Source organism: Chelonia mydas, chromosome 10 (assembly GCF_015237465.2).
Source record: "Chelonia mydas isolate rCheMyd1 chromosome 10, rCheMyd1.pri.v2, whole genome shotgun sequence".
NCBI lineage: Eukaryota > Metazoa > Chordata > Testudines > Cheloniidae > Chelonia > Chelonia mydas.
This window is the reverse complement of record NC_051250.2, coordinates 15614535-15635783: the sequence shown is the minus strand read 5'-3', so window position 1 is coordinate 15635783 and position 21249 is coordinate 15614535. Positions and strand designations below refer to the sequence as shown.

General features: G+C 43.8%; 2 protein-coding genes across 4 annotated transcripts in view; both read right to left on the bottom strand.

Annotated features, from left to right (window-relative positions):
- Positions 1-2452, bottom strand: part of CCZ1 (CCZ1 homolog, vacuolar protein trafficking and biogenesis associated) — a 31706-nt gene extending 29254 nt beyond the window's left edge. The window contains exon 1 of one of the 2 annotated variants that reach the window (XM_037909889.2): positions 2069-2452. In XM_037909889.2, coding sequence (XP_037765817.1) covers positions 2069-2167 — 99 coding nt within the window. In that variant the 5' untranslated portion in view covers positions 2168-2452. The remainder of the gene's footprint in view (positions 1-2068) is intronic. The other variant, XM_037909890.2, reaches the window with a different exon arrangement.
- A 13025-nt stretch (positions 2453-15477) lies between these two features.
- Positions 15478-20880, bottom strand: LOC102947154 (parvalbumin, thymic CPV3). Of its 2 annotated transcripts, XM_043524048.1 has the most exons (5): positions 20822-20880; positions 20157-20224; positions 19576-19708; positions 19006-19115; positions 15478-15771 (listed from the first exon to the last, which is right to left on the bottom strand). In XM_043524048.1, the coding sequence occupies exons 2-5, from the start codon at positions 20215-20217 to the stop codon at positions 15746-15748; spliced, it is 330 nt and encodes a 109-aa protein (XP_043379983.1). In that variant the 5' UTR covers positions 20218-20224; positions 20822-20880; the 3' UTR covers positions 15478-15745. The 2 variants fall into 2 exon arrangements, with proteins under 2 accessions (XP_043379983.1, XP_007060703.2); XM_007060641.3 differs by lacking the exon at positions 20822-20880 and having other exon boundaries at positions 15479-15771; positions 20157-20572.
- Positions 20881-21249: the final 369 nt, after the last annotated feature.

Sequence of the window (21249 nt, the reverse complement as noted above, 5' to 3'; positions counted from 1 at the left end):
TTTTTCTCATTAGCTAGCAAAGAATTCAGGTGCACTACAAAAGTTAAGCACACTTATTTTAAATTGTTAGCCTCAGGATTCAGCAGAATTTATAAACAGAAAGCTAGTACTGTGATGTTAGCCATGCAATTTGCTGTTGTCTACAATTTTCGATTTTAGACATTTCAAATAAATTCTAGTAAACAAGTACATTCTAGAAACATTATTTTAGAGGTGGACACTATTAAATTTAATAAAGTTAAATGCTCCACTTTTTTTGTTGTAAATATTTGGAAAAGTACCTTATAACAAATCATTGCATTGACAAAAATAACCGACTACTGCTAATATAGCAGCTTACACCCCACAGCACTTTATAACCAATGCACAAAATATACTAAGGTATTACTTCATTTACTGTTGAAGTGGAGACAAATCTGGAGATATGTGGCAGTTGTTTAACAGTACACCACAACAGTTCATCAGATATAGTGATTGGGGCCATACAAGTACCTACATAGATTAAATCAGTATCCTAAATCTAACAAATGAAACTACAGGAAGATAGATACATAGACTACAACATATCAGATGGCTGTTTTAAAGATAGTATGTCATCTGTATTGATCTGTGATAGCTTGGTAGATCAGTCTTCCATTACTATTGCCAGTTAACTTACTAGCTTCATCTAGCTGCTCAAATGCTCAGTATGTATATTTACATCTTGATATCAATTTGACTCACTCAGAAGTAGTACATAAACACTGTTGTTAACAGACACCTTTTGTGAAAGCAGAAAGGATTCATCATGTGCATACCTACTCTCAGGGATGTTGGTTAATGGGTTAATGTTTACAAAGCACTTTGTAAATAAAAGTGCTGTATAAACATTTAGCATTATTGTATGCACCTGGAACATCTAAGCAGATGAAAGACTTCTGAAGGATCTTTTAAAAACCCTAAAATTCTAAAGCCCTGATCCTGCAAGCTCAGGTGCTCAGAACAACTTCTGTGCCATGGATCCCAACTCACTTATCTGCATATGCATTTATGTGCATGCATTTATTTTATGTTGGGAAATGTTGAGAGTTTTTTAACCTTGTTGCTGCAGGAATTTAATGGGTCAAGCAGCCTTGTTTCTAAATGCTAAAGTTTTAGCTATAGGAACCCCTCATCTTAAAATCATACTTTTCCCTGAATATTTTAATGTATTGTTAGAGTAAATACCTAAGATAACTGTAGCTGCATTTTCTCTATTTTTCAGTTTACTTTATTCTTTGAAACCATACTTTGTGTCTAGTCAGTTTCAAAGCTGCACCTGCTTAGTCAGTTTCAGTTTCCCCTGTCTTTTGTGTGGGACTTTTACAGGGCAACAAACCAGAGGAAAAATCATTTTAAAAACAGAAGTATGTCATTGTAAAACCACAAATATTGGTAAGGTGATTCAAGGACAGTTGTAATACTGGAAACTTTTAGCTCATACTTTTCACCTGAAAGCGTCCCTTTATAGCTTGTGAGGCACTTAAGAACAGCCCTTCTCCATGGGTGCTCCATAAATAAGGATATTAATATTACAGGACATTTTGTTGTCCAGTGTCAAGGGATAAAGAGAACGGCTGGAGCGGAAACCTGACAGCTGTATTGCACTAGCCTGCCTGACAGTGCAAGCGTGAGAGTCAGAATGTCTTTTGGTGGTGCAGCTGCGTCGCAAGGCAACATCACTGGTGTTTCACCGGGGTCCTAGAACTGCGGAAAGTGGGGCTGGGAATCACCACGTGAATGTTAGAAAGATGAGGGAACAATGGGTGAGGGAACAATGGGTGAGGGAACCCCCCCCCCCGCCGCCCCTCAGACAGACACACAGATGTGGCCCACTCCTCTCCCCTCAGACAGCCCCTCCCTACCCCATCCAGACACACAGACATTCCCCTCCCCCCCCCGGCAGACAACGACCTCAAGTGAAGAGGAGCAGACACCCCCACACGCTCCCTTGCAGCGATAGACACCCCCCCTTCCGATAGGCATCACCCCTCCCACGCCAGCCAGACCTGCGCGGACGCACACACCGAGCCCAGGCTGCCCCACGTACCTCTCCCTCCCTGGGCCCCAGCTTGGGGTTGTAGATGAAGAAGCTAAGCAGGGCCGGAGCGAGCTGCTTCTCCTGCCCGGCTCCCCCCGCCGCCGCCATACTGGGCCCGAAGCGAGAGAGTCTGGGACTGGCAGCCGCCACACACCATCGGGGAGCAGCCGGGGGCCCTCAGCCGGCACCAACCCCAGCCCCACACGGCACTTCCGCCTTCCCCCCTGCCCCGGAAGGGAACGGCGCCGACCCGGACCCGCTCTATCGGCGCCCGCGGGCGGCACAGCCGGGAGCCGCCAGCGCGACCCCCTCACAGCTCCGCCACCCCCACCGCCGCTGAGCGGAGGGCACTTGCCGGAGGCCTCCCCGTTCCCGCTCCCTCCGCAGCAGCCGGCGTCCCCTCGCCCGGGGCTCCTCAGTGGGGACCCCGCCCAGCCCCCGCGGAAACCGAGCATCTTCCCGGGCCCCTGCGAGGGCGGGATCCCCAGCGAGCTGGAAGCGGCTGCGCGGGCAGGCTCCGTTTCCAAGGGCAGCTCAGCAGAAGCCAGCGGGTCCCAGTGGCTCCTGTTGTCTCTTTCCTGGGCTGTGAGGCCCTGACGAAGGAAACGGAGAAAGCCCGAGCTGAGCTAGCTCCCTTCTCGGCCGCCCGGAAAGAGGCATATCGCTGTTGTGAAACACGGGCTGGGGGGGGCTCGGGCACGACAGGGCGGGGGGGCTAAGTACCGAGGTGGCGGGGGATGCTCCCCGGGCGGGCTCGTTTGCCTCAGGCCGTGGTGCTGGTCTTGAAAAGTGGCATTGCCGGGAAGAGCGATTCCCTCTCTCTCTCTGTGTGTGGCTTTGGTAAGGGTTGTTCAGGTGGGGGACTGGCCTGAGCAGCGCAGCTGGAGAGTGGCGTTTCGTGCTGTCGTGGGATGGTGAGGATCTCTGGGTGAGCATTTCTTCGTGGCGCTTTCAGGGATAGCAGGGATTTTGACATGTGCTTTGTGTGGACTAAGGAAGCTTAAAAATATCCAGAGCCGCACGGTCGGGTGGCTCTAGAGTCAACCCTGGTTAAGCTTTGATAAAGATAGAGGGTGAAGTCTTGGCCCCAATGAAGTCAGTGGGAGTTTTGCCGTTATTTAGCAGGACCAGGATTTCATGAACTTGAACATTTGAAAAAGGTCTTTGTGGTTTTATTTCTTCTTCTCCTCTTTTAATTATTTATATTGTGGGAGTGGCCAAAGGCTCCTATTAAAACCACTGAGCTCCACTCTAGATGTACAAGTAGACACTGTCCCTGTCCCAAACAGCTTCCAGTCAGGAGCTTACAATATTGTCCTCACACATGAATGTGATTAGTAAGTTCCGAAAGTGCTGAGCCAACTCCTGTCCTCAAGTACACTTCTGGAACCCTGTTGTTTCCACACTGGCCTATCTCTGGGGGGAATATCAGGTAGGAGAAGGGACTTGATACTACCTCTATATACAATATTGATGACATCAGAAGTGGAATACTGTGTCCTGTTCTGATAGTCATACTTTTTAAAGTATGTTGGAAATTGGAGCGTGTTCAGCAAAGAACGACAGGAATGATTGAGGTCTAGAAAACATGCCTTACAATGTCAGACTAAGGATTTCAATCTGTATATTTTATAGAGAAGATTAAGTGATGATTTGACCACTGTGTGTTAGTATAAGAAGATATCTGAAGCTAGGTTTTTTTTTTTTTTAATCTAGCAGAACTAGATCTAGTGGCTGGAAGTTGAAGCTAGACAAACTTAAACTGCAAATAAAGGGACTATTTTGACAGTGAAGATAATTAACTACTCAAACAATTTAGAGAGATGTGGTGGATTCTCCATTATTTAAAGTCTTTAAATTAAGACTGGATGCTATTCTAAGAGATGCTCTCATTCAACTACAGATTATTAGGCTTGATGCAGAAATTTCTTTGATAGACTCTGCAGTTGCAGAAGGTTAGAATAGATAATCATATGGTCCTTTCTGGTCTTAATTGTGTAATTAAGAGCAGAATTTTTCCAGTTTCTTTATTACGTGTGATGATGCCTGAGATGGCAAAATCCCAGCTTCAGTTAATCAAGCTGTGTTCAGGAGTCAGGCATTTAAAAAAAAGCCCACTTTGTTGCTTGTAGGCAGATCTGGAGTAAACAAAAATAAGCATGGTACCCCACAATGCCATTTTTACAGAGTACTGCACTGTAAGTTTGCAAGCAAGTTGTGCAGGATTAAATTTGGAAGAAGATCATATTTTCTGTGTCTGTTTCCCCTCAAGTTCTCAGTTAGTTACTTTCATCGTTGTGTAGTGTGCTGTCTTAATCTATTCTACTATTTTGTCCAGATTGTCTAACTTGTCAGAGTGAGTCTGGATAGCATTAGTCATGCTCAACTGCAGGTGATGGTTTCCCTAAAAATACAGGAGCTGTTTCACCATTTCATTAGTCCAGCGTGGAGTTACGCAGGCATAAAGCTGCAGTAATGTAGTGTTAAATCAAGTCCTCGGTCTTTACCCTAAGTAAGGGGCATGGATCAGCATTCACCTTGCGCTCCCCGTTAGTGCCCGGGCTGGGGAAGCTAATGATCTAACCAGCGGACCAAATTCGGTGATGAATCCTGGTCATGTGCCACCTGAAGTATGTTGCATATACGCTAAGAAGAAGACCCTAAGTAAGTGTTGTAAATGTGGTATTAATACACATTACTTTTTATATATGAGAAAGGAATGTAATATCCATTAGAAGTGCAAATCTTAATGCAAACTTAACTATGTTGTCACTACTGACACCTCCACAATAAAATATTTCACCAGAGGTACTAAAGAGTTGTGACCATATTTTCCCTACAGTCGAGGCTGCAATTAGGAGAGGAGAAGTAGTAATGCTCTGGTACACCCAAATCTTAGCAAAGGACCCAAGACTTCCAGTGAGCCTCAGCAGATTTTTAAACTGCTGTTTGTGGTGTTACAGAAGCAGAAGCAAGGGGAGACTGACTTCTTCCAATGCCAGGTCCTCCATGCAGATCTCTCTCTCTCAGCTCATCTTGAGCATGTTTCAGTACTGGCAGGAGAGGAAGCTGGGCATGAGGGCTACAGAAACACTCAGGGATTGAGTGGCACTGAGTAGAGTTGCCAGAGTAAAGACGAATAAGGATCTGAGAGTTTGGCCAAACATATGAAAAAGATATCCAGTACCAAATGTAAGTAATCAAAAAGGCTGATCATTCCAGTTCCTTATTCTTCCACTTATAAAAAAAATTAACATTAAAAACTTCATTCCAAAATGTTGCAGCTGCCAATTCATTTGAGGGATCTGACACAGCCTAGAAATAGTCAGAATCAAATATTTCCAAAAAAACATCCCAAAGGAGCATAGTAGGTGGTGGTGGAGATTGGAACAGCAAGTCAGATGGGATGAACGTTTCCCTTTATTGCTTGTTTAAAAATAAAAATGGAAATTCCAATGCTGATATGTTTGGTAACTCACACTGAAGTATGATCAAGTGCATTTTCCACCAATGCAATTATTAAAAGTTTAGTAGATTGTGGATAGGTACTGTGTTTTTGTTCTGCATTTGTACAGCATCTAGCACAATGGGGATCAGGTTCATGTCTGGGGCTCCTAAGCACTATAGCAATACAAATATTTAATAATAATACTGGAAGGAACTATGTTGTAGAAGCATATAGGATAGGAATGTGGGTATGTATGGTTATGTGTGATTTCTGAGATAGGTAGCATGTGAGTGGTATGGATACTAATGTTTCCTTAACTAGTGATTTTCTAGATGTCTAGTGATTGTATTGACAGGAAATGCACTTCCACAATCTTAACTATAACTCAACAAAGTTTTTTGTGAGGGATTTATCAAAATATATGTTGAGTCTGTGATAATGGTCAAAACATAATGTAAATTACTACAGTCCTAGTGTACACATTAACAAGGCAGATAGGATGAAACTGGAACCACAATAATAGTTTCCATCTTCTTAATTGTATGCACAGTAATACCACTCCTTGGCATTTGCAGTGTGTTATTAGATAGCTGTGAGTTTGAAATCTGATTCCTAGCCCTTCATTACATAAAATTAAACTATTGTACAAGTGCATTTGCAGTTAAATGTGACAGTGGATTAATCCCAGCATCCATGGGGAAATAATTAAAAACTTTATCTGTGTTTTACCATACATAAAAAAACACAACCTTTAGTCTGATATAGGAAATAGGAATCTTTTTTATCATGTCATACTTTTAGAGTTGTTGACTGTTTCTTGCTACTATTTTGAGCATCTCTGTCAGCTGCATAATAGCAGACTTAACAAAAAGAATACTATAAATCACTCTGGGTGTTGGAGATGACAGCTGTAAATAAATACAGCTGACAGGTCAAATAGTTATTTAATTGACAGTCTGTGGGCTAAAAGTATAACCAAAAGTGGGTGAGTCAGCAGTTTGATATTGCCTCCCCAACATTTTGCATAAGTGTGATTTTAATTTTACTAAGATGGAAGTGGTAAGCTGTAAAAATAAAGTAAAAAGAAAAATATTGATAATGAAAAGAAATATTCAGAAACCTTCCTGTTTCCCTTGTAAAGCCCAATATGGGGCTGATCTGTCATTCCAACCCCTTCTGTTGATTTCTGTGACATTTGTTCTGAGGAAATTAGGAGATAAAAGATAATGAGCAACAGAAATCTTCAGGTGTAGAAATATGTGGGCTTTCACAGTGTTAGTCTTCCAACAAATTTTGCTTCATTCTCCAAAATCCTCACTTTATATTTTTTTAAATGTAGTTTTTGGCTTATACTACAAAAATATCCTTCACTGTGCAAATCAATGAATTGCTGCTTTGTTAATGTGGAGGGAAAAAGCTTGAATTTGTATTAAATCTATCATGGCTGACTGAGCTTGAATTAGGGGTTGTTGGATTTAAAAACAGCCATTTGACTATATCACATAAGGAAGGGTCTTTATTAGGTATTGCTCATAATAATGCTCATATTATATAATCTCTTTACAAGTCTGAAGTCGATAGAGGGTAAAACCATTATATGTTTCTCTTTAAGCTTATCAGTGAGTTAACACCAGAGCTTTGTCATGATTATATAAATGCTTAGTATTGAGGAAGAAGACCCAAATGTAAGAATCCAGTCTCAGGCAGTGAAATTTAGTTATTAAACAGTGTAATGTGTTTGTGGTATACAAAATTGTTCCTTATAACATCTCCAATAAATGTTCATCATTCTAATTTGATGACTCACTGTTTAATAAATTATATAACTGCTATTCCTGTTCACTAATTATCTCTTCAAAATGTTAAAATCCCTTCTTGGTATCCATCCAGTGCACTGGGTCCCTATGTAGTAGACTAAGAATTACAATATAAATTTCAATATATTCACCTCAGCTCACACCCTCCTCAGCAGCCTTAACAAAGAGGAAATAAAGATGAGCTTTGCGGTGTGTTCAGAAGGTTAACAAATTACTTACTGACGTAAATCCATATATCCTGTTTTCTGTGTCTAAGGAATCCAAATCTATATTTATTTTAATTTTTGTTTCATGTTTATCTGGCACTAGTTGCTTTTAAGACAGATTTACAATTTATTGGTAATAATTATACATGAAATCTAAAACAAATCTGCATGAAGTTTTAATCTGGTACACATGCAAGACACAGGAGGTGGGCAAACTTTTTGGCCTGAGGGCCACATCTGGGTATGGAAATTGTATGGCGGGCCATGAATGCTCACAAAATTGGAGGTTGGGGTGCAGGAGGGTTCTGGCTGGGGGTGTGGGCTCTGGGATGAGGCCAGAAATGAGGAGTTCAGGGTGCGGGAGGGGGCTCCGGGCTGGGGCAGGTGGTTGGGATGCGGGAGGGAAGGGTTCTGGCTGGGGATGAGGGGTTGGGTGTGCAGGAGGTTGCTCTGGGCTGGGACCGAGGGGTTCAGAGAGTGGGAGGGGGATCGGGACTGGAGCAGGGGGTTGGGGCATGGGAGGGGGTTGGGGTGGAGGCTCTGGGCGGTGCTTTCCTCAAGCAGCTCCCAGAAGCAGCGGCATGTCCCCACTCTGGCTCCTACGTGGAGGCACGGCCAGGCGATTCTGCGCACTGCCCTGTCCGCAGGCGTTGTCCCTGCAGCTCCCATTGGCCGTGGTTCCTGGCCAATGGGAGCTTCAGGGGCGGCACTTGGGGTAGGGGCCGTGCGTGGAGTCCCCTGGCTGACCCTACGCATAGAAGCCGAAGGCGGGATATGCCACTGCTTCCGGGAGCTGCTTGGAGTGGGGCAAGCCCCCGACCCTGCTCCCCCGCTGGAGTGCCGGAGTGGGGCAAGTCCCGGACCCCGCTCTCTGGCGGGAGATCGAGGGCCGGATTAAAACGTCTGGAAGGCTGGATACGGCCCTCGGGCTGTAGTTTGTCCACCCCTGTAATATCATGTATGACTGCAGCACCAAATTCTAACCCCATACACCTGCATGTATCTTCTGTGGAGTGGACTTCAGTGAGAGTTGGACATGCAGATCTGAAACCCAAATTGTCCCATTCTAAATGACAACTGATCAGTAATACTAACCATCTGATATATTCAGGAGAAGTGAAAATAGTCAACCAGTATATGTCTGAAGACAACTGAAATTCGTGTTTGCATGATAAGAAGAAAATCCAGTAAGCTTATAAATTGTTGCTTATAAATCAATATTTAGATTCTCTCGGATATGGTTGGAGGAAGTCGGATTGTCTACTAATATTAAGGTGAAGGGCTTCTTCTCTCTCCTTTGGTATATTGCATTCATTTTCCCCCATTTAAGTAGAATGCCAACAATATTCAATGAGAGAATGCACAATATGGTCCTAACTGGGGGTGTAGCATGTGCTTAAATACGTTGCTGAATCAAGAGCCTATATAAAGAAAAGAAGTAATCTTGTAATACAAACAGGTAAACAAAATTCAGACACCTTATGGACATTAATTTATCCTCACAATGCTTCCGTGAGGTAAGGAAGTAGTGTTGTTTCTCTTTTACAGTTGAGAGACAGAGGCTCAGAATGATTTTAAGTGACTTGTCTAAGAGTCCCACAGTGGGTCTGTGGTACTACTGGGCACTGAACCCCTGTTTTAGACACAAGATCATCCTTCCCTATGAAGTTACAGCAATAAATAGCATGATTTGGAGAGGATGTAAAACTGTGATAGAGAGATCCGACTTTAAAAGTTTCCTCCATTTCAAAAAATTCTACCAGTTTCTCTTTACGTAAAATGCAGGCTCCCACTGGAACCAGTAATGTTTCTCAAAATGGAAGACACAGTGGTTGCACTAAACAATACTATAGAGATTTTTCAAAGAAATGTTATACAAAGGTTTCTTTGAATGCTTATGCCTTGAACACTGGAATTTGGAGATAGTCTCGGAGTATGCTGAGATATTGTATCTTATCCTCTCTCATTTGGTGTCTTAATGTCCTGTGAGCCATATCCAATTAGAACTACTAAGAAGCATATGATCAAATTAAAAAGTAAGTTTTCATTTGGTAATTCCGAGCAAGATTATACACTCAGACATTTCACAGTCCTGGTACATTGGTCAAGGGGAGGGCACACTTCAGTGCTTGCTCTCAATAGCAATAATCAAGGAGCGGTTGCAGAGCTTGCAGTGCTTCATGAATTTTTCTACTCCTTGGCCTCTCAATTGGGCACAAGTACATTTGGAAATTTGACTGCATCGGTGAGCTTTTGGTGTGGACCATATTAATAGCTGCTTCTTACCTGGAGGCACAGACAGTTCTGATTCCCACCTGAAGAAGGGAGCAGTCTGACCAGGACCCTGGGTAGTTTGTGTGTCTTACATGCATGTACAGCTAAGGATCTAGTCTAGAGAAGGGGTTCCCAAAGTGTAGTACAGGTGTTTGGTGGAAGCGGTACACCCAAAACTCTTGAAAAACAGACAAAGACAAAACCCTTGTTTCAAATGAACAGTTGTCACCAGTGATGAGCTGCCAAAAACTGAAGAACCGGTTCCTTCACTCGCTCCGGGTCTTCGATGGCACTTTGGCGGCAGATCCTTCAGTCGTTCCGGGTCTTCAGTGGCACTGAAGGACCTGTCGCCGAAATGCCACTGAAGACCCGGAGCAAGTGAAGGACCTGCCGCCGAAGACCCGGAGCGCCGCCAGGTGAGTAAAAATTAAAAAGGGATTCTCAGGGGAGGCTCCCCAGCTGAGAGCTCAGGCGGGTCAGACAGGACGGAGTTTGCCCACCCCTTTAACAACCGGTTCTAAACCGGCTTCAAAATTTAACAGCCGGTTCGTGTGAACCGTTGCGAACTGGCTCCAGCTCACCACTGGTTGTCACGCAGGTTGCAGAGCACCAGAAAATGGCCAAGATGCAAAATATTCTTTAATGGCTGCTTTCAGACATAATGAATAAGTCTCATCAACCGTTCCATAGAAGTCGTGTTTAGCGATGTATTGTGCACTGTGGCAGTGCAAATGGGTGCTGTACTCTCATCTGGCACTCAGCTGGCTGGCTTTCGACTAGGTAGGGAGCCCTGACGTCAGAGGGCCCCCCACACAGGAAGCTGCTGCCAAGTGGGAGCTCCATCTGAGCTCTTTGGTTTGCAGAGGCTGCAGTCTGTTCCTTATAGGGCTGGGAGTCGGGGGATGTATGGGAAATTCCCTCTTGTCTCTCCAGGGAAGTTGAAGGGTGGAGGCAGTTGGTTGGGTCTGGTAGGTAAAAGCAGTGTTGACAATCTCAAGAGATAAAAAATCATGAGGTGAACACTGCAAAATCATTTGGTTGGTTCAAAAAAAATGATTTATAAATAAAGATTAGATTGTGTTTTTTCCAGTCTGTCTTTTGATATTTGAATTCCATCTTCCCCTCCCCAGGCTATGTGGCAGTTAGTGTTGTCCACTCTCCCAAGTGTGTTGGGTAAACTGATTTTGGCCCCTGCTGCAGGAGCTATCACCCACACATCTGCCTGCTCCCTGCCCAGCAATTAATCCTGTCCCTCAGTCCCCCCATCAATTTACCCCTTCCCACCCTGCCATCCCCTCTGTCCCTCAATTCAGCCCCTACCATCAGTTCACCACCCATCAATTCAAGCCTCCATCAGCTCCCCTCTTCAGTTCAGCCCCCATCAGCCTCATCTCTCTTCCTTCTGGGTTTTTTCCCCCCCTCAGGCCTTTGTTGCGGGGCTACAGCAGGGTCCCCTCTCCCACATCCCAAGCTGGTAAGCAGCTCCAGCTGCTCTTCTCTCCTATTCAGCTCCTTCACAGATGAGGTGCTGGATGGGGGAGGAGCTGAGTCGCTGTCTTGTCCAGGTTTCTCAGAGTCGGGAAGGAGGGAACTGAGCTGGGCTCTTTGCTCTCTCCTGTGGGAAAGGCAGAGAGGAGAGACTTTGATGGCTTCTAAACAAGGGCTGGAATTCGCCAGGGGGCTGATGCCTCTTGCGTCATCACCAGAGGGGCTCCAGTACCCTCTGAAATCCTGTCAGTCACAAAAAATCACTCGGGTTGGCAGCACCATAAAAGTCTGGCTACAGCCGCAGGGTAGCTGGCTGGATGCCGGTTGAGCTGCCTCCCAGCAGCTTTCCCAGCCCTCCCATGTGCAGCTTGCCCAGCAGTGCAGGCCTCCACGGGCCAAGCTTGGGATAGGGCTGAGCTGGAGCAGCTGAGGAGACAGAGGCCTGGAGCTGAAGCTGCCTGATGCCCAGGTAAAGCCTCACTTGCAGCCAAGACTTCCCCACTTGCACCCCTCCTTTCTGAGCTCCTCTTTCTCCTTCATGTACTCACCCCAGACCCCCGCCGTTTGACCCAGGCACCTACTTCTCCTTAAGGGCGCTATTTTTTTACTTTCTTTAAGGGCTACTCAAAATGTTTCGTATTTTTCTTGATTTCAGTTTTGTACAAAGGGAAGCAAAGGGCACTTTTGCTCATCTGCCACAATAATCCAGAGAATGAATTAGCAGGAATGTTGAAGTTACATGAGACACGTTTAAAGAGTCAAGCCACTGAATGTAGTTCAGTGGCATATCAAAATATAACAAGATGTCATTTGTAACATGTAGTTGTGCCTTGTGATCTGAATAATACCCAAGACATAAATAATAATAGTGGGTGAACCATTGTGTTTTCTTTTAATGTACTGTCTAAAAACCTGAGGTGTTTAAAAAGGATGTAATTGAACATTTTAGTGTTCCTTAGGCAATTATTTTACTGTAATATCTGGAAATACTTAGGCTAAGTCTATTAAGGCCTAAATAAATGTGCACAAAAAGGAGAAATTTTCAGGTTGTACTACTTGAACCAATAAAGTTTGGAAACAGCTGGTCTAGAATATGGTCAGCTATGTGTGTGAGGATCTGGAAATTGCATGTCAAAAACCTAAATTGGGGAACTCACGTAGGAGATTTTGTGACACAGAGTTAAAGATATTGTCTGCGTGGATGCTGACATCCCCAAAGACCACAAGCCTGGTAAACTTTGTCATCATTCAGACACTGTCTTGATCAGCTCTTCTGTGAAGACTTTGGTGTCTGAATGACTGTAGATTGACGAGCTTGGTCTTGTCCCTGGGCTCAAATATTATGTGGACACACTCAAAGCATTTAGTTCTGAGGGATCCTCTCCTGCATTTGAGTTTGGAGGGGAATAATGGATTTGCTACTGTGCCCTCAGGTTCTTCTGGTCTGGGTCTGTAATGCATATCCTACAGGTTGAGATGAACCAGAGCTGGGGCCTGCAATGGCAGCAGGGTATGTTCTTTATTTTACATCTATTGCTTGGGCCAGAATAATATGATTATTCAACATCAGGGCACTTTACTTTATTGCCAGTAAAATGGAGAATGGGTTTGTTTTTGTTACTTACATGTGAACTAGTCCAGTGTTCTTCTGTCATCAGACTGATTCCACTGCCAAGACACATTTCTTTTTCTTGTGATTGTCATGTGGCATTCATCATATGCTATCAAAAACTCCATGGACCAGATCCTCAGCTGGTGTAAATAGGAGTAGCTCAGTTGAAGTCAATGAAGCTGTGGTGGCCAGGTAAGGATCTGGTCCCACATTTCTTAATATTGTAATGCTAGTGCTTTAGTTAAATAAATGTCCATTTCTTGTTGAATGTATTAGTACAATGTATTAACAATAAAGGGGAAAACATGGCAACCTTATCCTCCCTCCACATGTGTACACAGTGTCCAGCTGCTCAAACAATTAAATGAAGCTGCGATAATAATTCTGCTGTTCAGCCAACCATATAAGCAGCACTTTGAATTTGTGTGCCTGTTTAAAAAGGATAAGATGACTTTGGTTGTATGATACTGTGCTCCCAAAGGAAGAAGAGATTAGAGAGGTGGGAGAAAAAGGAACACTGGAAAAGTGCATTATATTTGAATTTGTATTAGTACTGCTGGTTTAGGACATTGTGAATGAGATGACTCCAGAAAAAAACCTTCATGTAGTACCAGGAAAAGCTTAATTTGTGTAGAAGTTTGTGTTTCAGTGTGAAATGCATTTGAAACCATTGGGATTTTTTCCAGTATATTACTTTAGATTGGCAACATACTGCTTGGAGGGAAAGATAATATGTGTGTGGCCCAAAACAACATCCCAATAATAGTAAGTAGAAGTGCTTGTAAATTGGATTAATTTGATAGTTTCTGTGACTTTGCTGCTGTAAGATGTACAAAGCTCCCTCTCCTAGGTGCTGTCAAAGATTCTGTATTTCCTTCCTCTGCAACAACTGACTACCTCACAAATGCTCTAGCCAGCATTTTCCCTCAATGTATTTGGTATTGGTAATGTCATCAACCATTGCAGACATCGGGGGGGAAAGCATGGAATCCTGAACTCAGGTCTTTTCAGTAAAGTGGGGAACAGATTTGCAAATACAGTAGTTGATTCTAAAATATAAACAAATATGTAATTTTAAGCTTGATTCTTTTATCAGCCCCACTCATACATTCCCTTTTGAAGTTGCTGAGGTCAGCCTCCAGTGAGGCTTCGAAGATATGACTGTGGATAGAATTTGGTTCCTAATCTATTACTAATTTTGAATGTTAAGCATTTTGAGTAGATAAGACAAAGGTTTACAGTTCAAGTCTGAAGAAAAAGGTGCCACACTGAACCGGATGAGTTGTGAAAGTCAATGAGTCCATCAGATATACTCCATCTAATGCAGTGATTCTCAAACTTTTTTACTGGAGACCCCTTTCACACAGCAAGCCTCTGAGTGTGACCCCCTTTATAAATTAATTTTAAAAAAAAAATATATAAATGCTGAAGGTGAAGCGGGGTTTGGGGTGGAGGCTGACAGCTCGTGACCCCCCCCCCGTAATAACCTCGATCCCCAGTTTGAGAACCCCGATCTAATCCATCTGTCCTGTTTTCCTAAAGAATGGATGATTTTTGTTCATAAAAGTATTTCTCTAGCAGTGCATAAAATAACAGGCTTGGGGAAGGGCATTTTTCTGACACTGCAGGCAGAGACTGAAAGTCTCTTGTGATTGGTATACAGGAGCCCTGAGCCATGTCAGCAGTAATTCCCCATAGATTCCTCCACACATTCAGCCATCCTCCCTGGAGAAAACTAAAGGCCAGCCACCAGCGGGAAGGCACTGGAGCACTACAGCCTTAGAGTAAAAGGTAGGGAGTACAGTCTGGGCTTCTATGAGCTTGTCTACACTTATAGCGCTGCCTGTCCTGACAGGAGAGCTTCTCCTGTTGGCATAGGTACTCCACCTCCTCACGAGGTGATAGCTATGTCCACAGGAGAAGACCTCCTGTTGATATAACACTGGACTTTCCACAGCCTTAGGCGACATAGTTATGCCAACATAAGTTTGTAGTGTACAACAGGGCTGTATCTGAGGGATTTTCTCACAAATCCGTGATTAGGAGGGCCATTTGCCTTCTCTGTGATTTTGAAGACTCCATGATATGACAATTTCTCTGCAGCCTCAAGTACGTGTATGTTTTCTTCTGACTTTGTCCCTTCCTCAGGAGAACATGGTCCTGAGCCTAAATTACTGAAACAAAATCAAGCAGAAAACTGTTATCTCCTATTTGGATAGTTTATTGTCCTTATCAAGGGTCTGCATGGTATTGTGACAGCCCCATCCTGAAACTCTTTCTTAGGCAAAAGTCCAAGAATGTTTTTTAATTGGAAGTCAGTCTAAGATTTCTTTTCCCCATGTCCTCCTGAATAAAAGCTCCAGGACTAAGTTTTTGACAGTCAACAGTTTGGTTGAAAATGTTGGGCTTGACCCAACAAGAGAACTTCCATTGACTTCAACAGAAGGGCTGCCCATGGAGGGCTGGTGGGGCAGTGGGAATTAGTATCTTTCAGAGATTAACATTTTTAATTTAAGAATTCACACATGTTCCAGTGTGGTGGTCAGAAAGATCAAATACAGGCAGCAGCATGTGATGAGAAATTTATTTTTATTGGATAATTTTAAGGGCAGTGTCTGCTGAAATGTGTTCCTAGAACATGGTAAAATGGTCCACGTTACCAAAAATCATTATTAACTGGTGCTTTGGTACCTCATTAGAGCAGCAAACAAATAACAGACACTGTGAAGATTTAATAAATAAACAAGGGGACTCTCTGATTTACAGAGTTTTAGAGTATCATTTCTTGGAGATTCATTCCCCCCTCCCCTTTCTGTTTCTTTCTCTGTTGCCTTCAGTCCTTCAGGAGAGCACCATTTCCTGGAATTCTACCAAAGAATAATGGAGAAGTAACAGTAGCATTAATAAAAACATTACACTGAAAAAAACTGAACACTACAGCCTTTTCAAGAGCTTTGCAACTGAAAAGAGCATAAAACAATCAAGTAAAAGGAGCCTAGATGGGAAGTAAAAAAATAGAATAAATATATAAGTTTTTGAACAAGCCTCCTGATCGTTATAAAGTAGGTTTCTCCTCCATCTCAGACTAACTGACAAGCATCATCCTGAGTCATGTAATTTTGGGACCATAGTCACCAGTACTGGGGTTTATTACCTAAATTGTTTCTCTCAGATTAATGCGTCCAAGAAAACAGTTATGAAAATTTTCTCTTGAGGTTCACTATTTTATGGACCTTTTGGACTGTTTGGGGGGTTCACCAGACTAATTTCACAAGCCCATTTTCCTGTAGTTTAAACCCACACCTTTTCCCCAAGGTTGCTTTCGTTTTTAAAAGAAATACACGTTTTCCTATCTCAAGGAAAATCTGTGTTATGTATTAAAGCCACCACGAGCTAGGCTGGCACAACTGAATGTCCTCTTTGTGGTATTTATACTATATTAATATTGTTCCCAATTCCCTCTGTCCCTCTTTTTCATAATCTCTTCTAAATGAAGTAGGAACCCAATAATATGTTAGTTTGAGTTAACGTCTGAAGCCATGATGTTTGAGTGGGTTTTAAATGAAGCAAAATAAGTTCAACCATCCCCTATTTTTTAATTGACTTTTTTTAGTTCATTTAGAGCATGATATTTCAGTCCTTGGGCAAAAATCCTACTAGAATTTTGCCTGGGTTTGATATACAGTATTGGGCCTTCAGAGAAACATGACAGCTTTTAGAACCTTGCAGGCCCTTAGATTCTGTGGGGATCCCTCAGTCCCATCCACATGGGACTAGATAAACTATTCATGAAATCCCTTGATCTTACCCTTGCATATTTTCTGTGGTACTAGCTTTCATTCCCTCTAGGGTAGGAGGTGGGCGAACTTATTGGCCCAAGGGCCACATCAGGGAATAGAAATTGTATGGCGGGCCATGAATGCTCACAAAATTGGGGTTGGGGTGTGTGAGGGGGCGAGAGCTTTGTTGGGGGTACGGGCTCTGGGGTGGGGCTGGGTATGAGGAGTTTGGGGTGTAGGAGGATGCTCTGGGCTGGGACCGAGGGGTTTGGAGGGTGGGAGGGGGATCATGGCTGGGGCAGGGGTGTGGGAAGGGGTGCAGGTTCTGGCTGGGGATGCAGGCTCTGGGGTGGGGCTGGGGATGAGAGGTTTGGGGTGCAGGAGGGTGTTCTGGGCTGGGATCGAGGGGTTTGGAGAGCGGGAGGGTGATCAGGGCTGGGGCAGGGGGTTGGGGTGTGGAGAGAGGCTCAGGGGTGCTGGCTCCCAGCGACGCTTACCTCAAGCAGCTCCCGGAAGCAGTGGCATGCCCCACTCCGGCTCCTACATGGAGGCACGGCCAGGTGGCTCTGTACGCTGACCCATCCTCAGGCACTGCCCTGCAGCTCCCATTGGAGTGCCAGAAGGGGCCATTAGAGCACGTAGGAGCTGGAGAGGGCCATGCCACGGCTTCTGGGAGCCACGTGGTGCGGCCCCCAACCTTGCACCCCAGCTGGAGTGCCGGAGCAGGGCCTAGCAGCGTGGTGTGGCCCGTGACCCAGCGCCCCGGCTGAAGCGCCAGAGTGGGGTAAGCCCCAGACCCCACTCCCCAGAAGGAGCTTGTGCTGGCTTAAAACAGCTTGTGGGCCATATCCAGCCCGTGGGCCGTAGTTTGCTCATCCCTGCTCCACGGGAAGGAACGGGAGAGTTGTGGCTCTCCCATCATGCAGCAAGCTGGGGAACCTGCACACAAGGATATTCCTTTTATGTTGCTCTCTAGGGCCCCTTCTCCTTGGCAGCCTGTCCTCTTCTTCAGCCAAGCTGCCATTAGATACCTGTCCATCTTTGTGCACCACCTGTCCCAAAAGGGGAATAGAAGACACAGAACCTGGACATGTGGAAGTTACTGCTGCACTGGGCATTAAATCACATTGGAATCTCCAGGTATTGGGGAAAGATGCTACTGCATAGGGCAGCGATTCTCAGACTGTGGGTTGGGACACCAAAGTGAGTCACGACTCCATTTAGTGGGGTTGCCAGGGCTGGCACTAGACTTGCTGGGGCTGAAGCCAAAGCCTGAGCTGAACTGTCTGGGGTCAAAGCCTGAGCCTCACCGCCCAGGGCTGAAGCCAAAGCCAGGTGGTAGGGCTCAGGTTACAGGCCCCCCACCTGGGGCTGGAGCCCTTGGGCTTAGGCTTTGGTCCTCCAGCCTGGGGTGGTGGGGCTTGGGCTTTGGCAGGACTTGGGTAGGCTCAGGTTTCGGTCCCCTCTCCTGGGGCCGTGTAGTAATTTTTGTTGTCAGAAGGGGGTCGCGGTACAATGAAATTTGAGAACTTCTGGCCTAGGGTGATCATTCCCCCAGGTCAGACCCCATCCTCACCCAGACACTCTACCTGAAATCCACAGCATCCAAACCCCACACATAGAGGACCTTTTGTGGGATCTGGGGAAGGGAGATGATGCTACTTGATTGTCTCTGCCCTCTATTACACTCACCCTGCATTTCTTCTGTGCAAAACAGACAATGGTTCAAATACTTCTCTCAGTTAAACTTTTGCAAATCTGGAATAATTTTGCTGATATTAATGGAGTTATTGCTGGTGTATGCTAGTGTAAATGAGCCCACTTGTATGTGATACTGTGGTGATCCTGCCATTGTCTGAGTCTTCCTCTCAGGTTTTACATTAATGTCAGTGTAGTCTCTAAGGTGCCACAAGGACTCCTTGTTGTTTTTGCTGATACAGACTAACACGGCTACCACTCTGAAACCTGTCCACTAATGTTGTCATTCCTGATTCACACCAGTTTAAGTGGGAAGAGAATCATCCACTGTTCTGAACATAGAATTCCCATTGAAGTAAACAGGAGTTTTGAGTGAGCAGTAATTATTAGGTTCCATAGGATGTGTGGTCTGGTCTTTTCAGCCTACTTCTGCAGAAGAGATTTCAAAGATGGGTCTCCAACATCATGCCCTCATTCTCCCCTCACACAGGTTCTAAATCACGCGTGACTCCACAGAAGTCAGTGGAGTGACACTGATATAAAACCAGAGTAAGTGAGAGAAGAATGAGGCACCATAATCACACATTCTCCTGCACATTATTCAATATGTAAATAACTTCATACCTTCAACCCCAATTTTGCCATCCCCATCATGATCTGCAGCTGCCAAAAAAGTCTTGGTTTCTGAAGTAGTTAATACTCTGGCTCCGCACTCAAACCGCTGGAGGAAATACCTAGAAGAAAATATCCTTTGGGTGTGTTTATCATGGAAGACAATTCTTTTTATGCCAAGTGCATTATCAAGCCAGTCAGTTTCTATAAACAGATTATCTACACCTTGTTGCCAAGTCATCCAAAAAGAGCCTGTATTGTTTTGGAATTTAAAGCTTCATTTAATACATTTCTGCTTGATAAGTGCAGTCTGGGCATGTTTGATTGTACGCTTTGCCAAAGCGCAGCCCTGAGGAATGACATTTTCTGTACCTTCTCTCTCCATTTTGCTAGTTTTTAGACCTTATTGTTTTCTCTCTAAAGATTCCCATAGGACATCATTCAAAATCAGTACAAGGATTTACCATACTTATATTCAGTATGACCCGCCTTCAGCTTCAGCAGAGGATGGTTTAGCACACAAAGTAATGCTGACCTCTGTGAAAGTCTCTTACTAGTCAAAGAAACAAAGAAAACTCTTACTTGAGTTCATCTTCCTCAATAAAGCCGCTTTGATCATTGTCTAAGAGCCGGAAGATATCCTTGATCTGACTGCTGCTCTTTTTGGACATTCCGCTGAGCTGAAAGAATTTTTTGTGGCTGAAGGAATCAGGGGCTGGAGATAAACAATAAAAGCCAGGATGACCCAGGTCATTTCCATTAGCACTCCTTGTATTAGCTTCAGATCCTGAACAGTCTGATCATGTTACTTTGATATTTTAATTTTATTGTTTTAGATGTAAACAGTAGTTAAAAGGGGCGGGGGGGGGGGGCTGCCAATACAAGAAGCTCTAGGTGCCCTGACAATTTAGTTAATCTTACAACATAATAAATGAGCGTCGGGAAACATGAAAAAAATCATGTGTGGATAACATATAAACTAAGCCCACCACCTGAGCAGTAACAAATTAACTCAGCCAGCCACTAAGACAACAACAAAAAAAAATCTCTTGTTCATCGTGAACTCTCTGGAAACATGTCTTCAATATTCCTTGAAGACTGAATTAAATTTGTTACATATTTTACTGAATAATAGGTTTATGTTTACCTATAGATTTTCTTACCTTGGCAGTCCCTCAGGGCAGCAGCAATAGCAGAAGGGCTGAGGAGGTCAGTGATGCTCATCTTAAACCTGGTCACCAAAAAAAAAAAAAATGTATTATAGACAAGTACAAGTGAATTGCAAACACATACACAAGTAAATACGTCCCCCCAGTAAGCTTGTTTGTTTAGAGTTTTATAACAGACCATTTTTAAATTAAATATTGTAACAGGGGTATTTTAAGGGAAGAGAAGCTAATTAGTAAACATGGAAGCTACTGTTACTTAACATTTTTTATATCCCTATTTTAATCAATTTGCTTGCATGAACATCATTTTAAGTTGGCGACACATTTTTATCTGTTACCGACTTAATATTGAGGCAGGTCAGACGGATTGAAACTCTCCATGTAATAGTCAAAGTAACCTAACCACTAGTTTGTTGGAATGTGTGGCATTTAGCAATACACAATAATAGGGCATGCAGAAGAAAAAGGAAACAAAAGAAGTTTTTTTCCTCCACCAGCAAGCCTAAAAAATAAAACAAAACCCAGTACTTATCTACATAAGCTCCATCTTTATAGAACCTCCAGAGATAAAACTGGACATCTTACACCATGAGCTACTGTACTTGCTACTGGCTCACTCTTGCAGAGATCTGCTCTTTAATCTCTAGCTGGCTGCTCACCTTTTTGATTTTCCCAAGTAGGTGAAGAAAAAATAGCTGAAGAGATATGAGACAAAACAGTAGTGTTGTCTGGCTTGCCAGCCTGTCTTATATAGGATTCAAAAGGTGACAATAACCACTACTTAGGTTACCTTGTCATGGATCAAATGCTCGATTTGAGACCGAGCTCCAATTTCCTGCCTAACTAAATAACCTTTTTTTCTATTTATATTGTAAGAGAATACAAACAAAAGCAGCAAATTTTTAATAAATCCACATATGTGCTTAATTAAATTTTCAACTCTGCTATCAAGACATAGTCTATAAACTCCAGGGACTTGGGGTTTCCAAATAGCACCCAGATTTTAAGGTCACCCGCTGGAAGGTGACTCCAACTGTCAGATCCTTAGAAAAGAAAAGCCAGTTTGGTGTCCCTAAGTCTGTTGACT

Coding starts and splice junctions, on each gene's coding strand:
- LOC102947154 (XM_007060641.3), bottom strand. CDS start 20,343: ATGGTCTGTTATAAAACTCTAAACAAACAAGCTTACTGGGGGGACGTA. Junction 19,116..19,575: donor ATTGAGGAAGATGAACTCAA/GTAAGAGTTTTC, acceptor ATTTTCTTCTAG/GTATTTCCTCCAGCGGTTTG. Junction 15,772..19,005: donor TGGCAAAATTGGGGTTGAAG/GTATGAAGTTAT, acceptor ATTCTTTGGTAG/AATTCCAGGAAATGGTGCTC.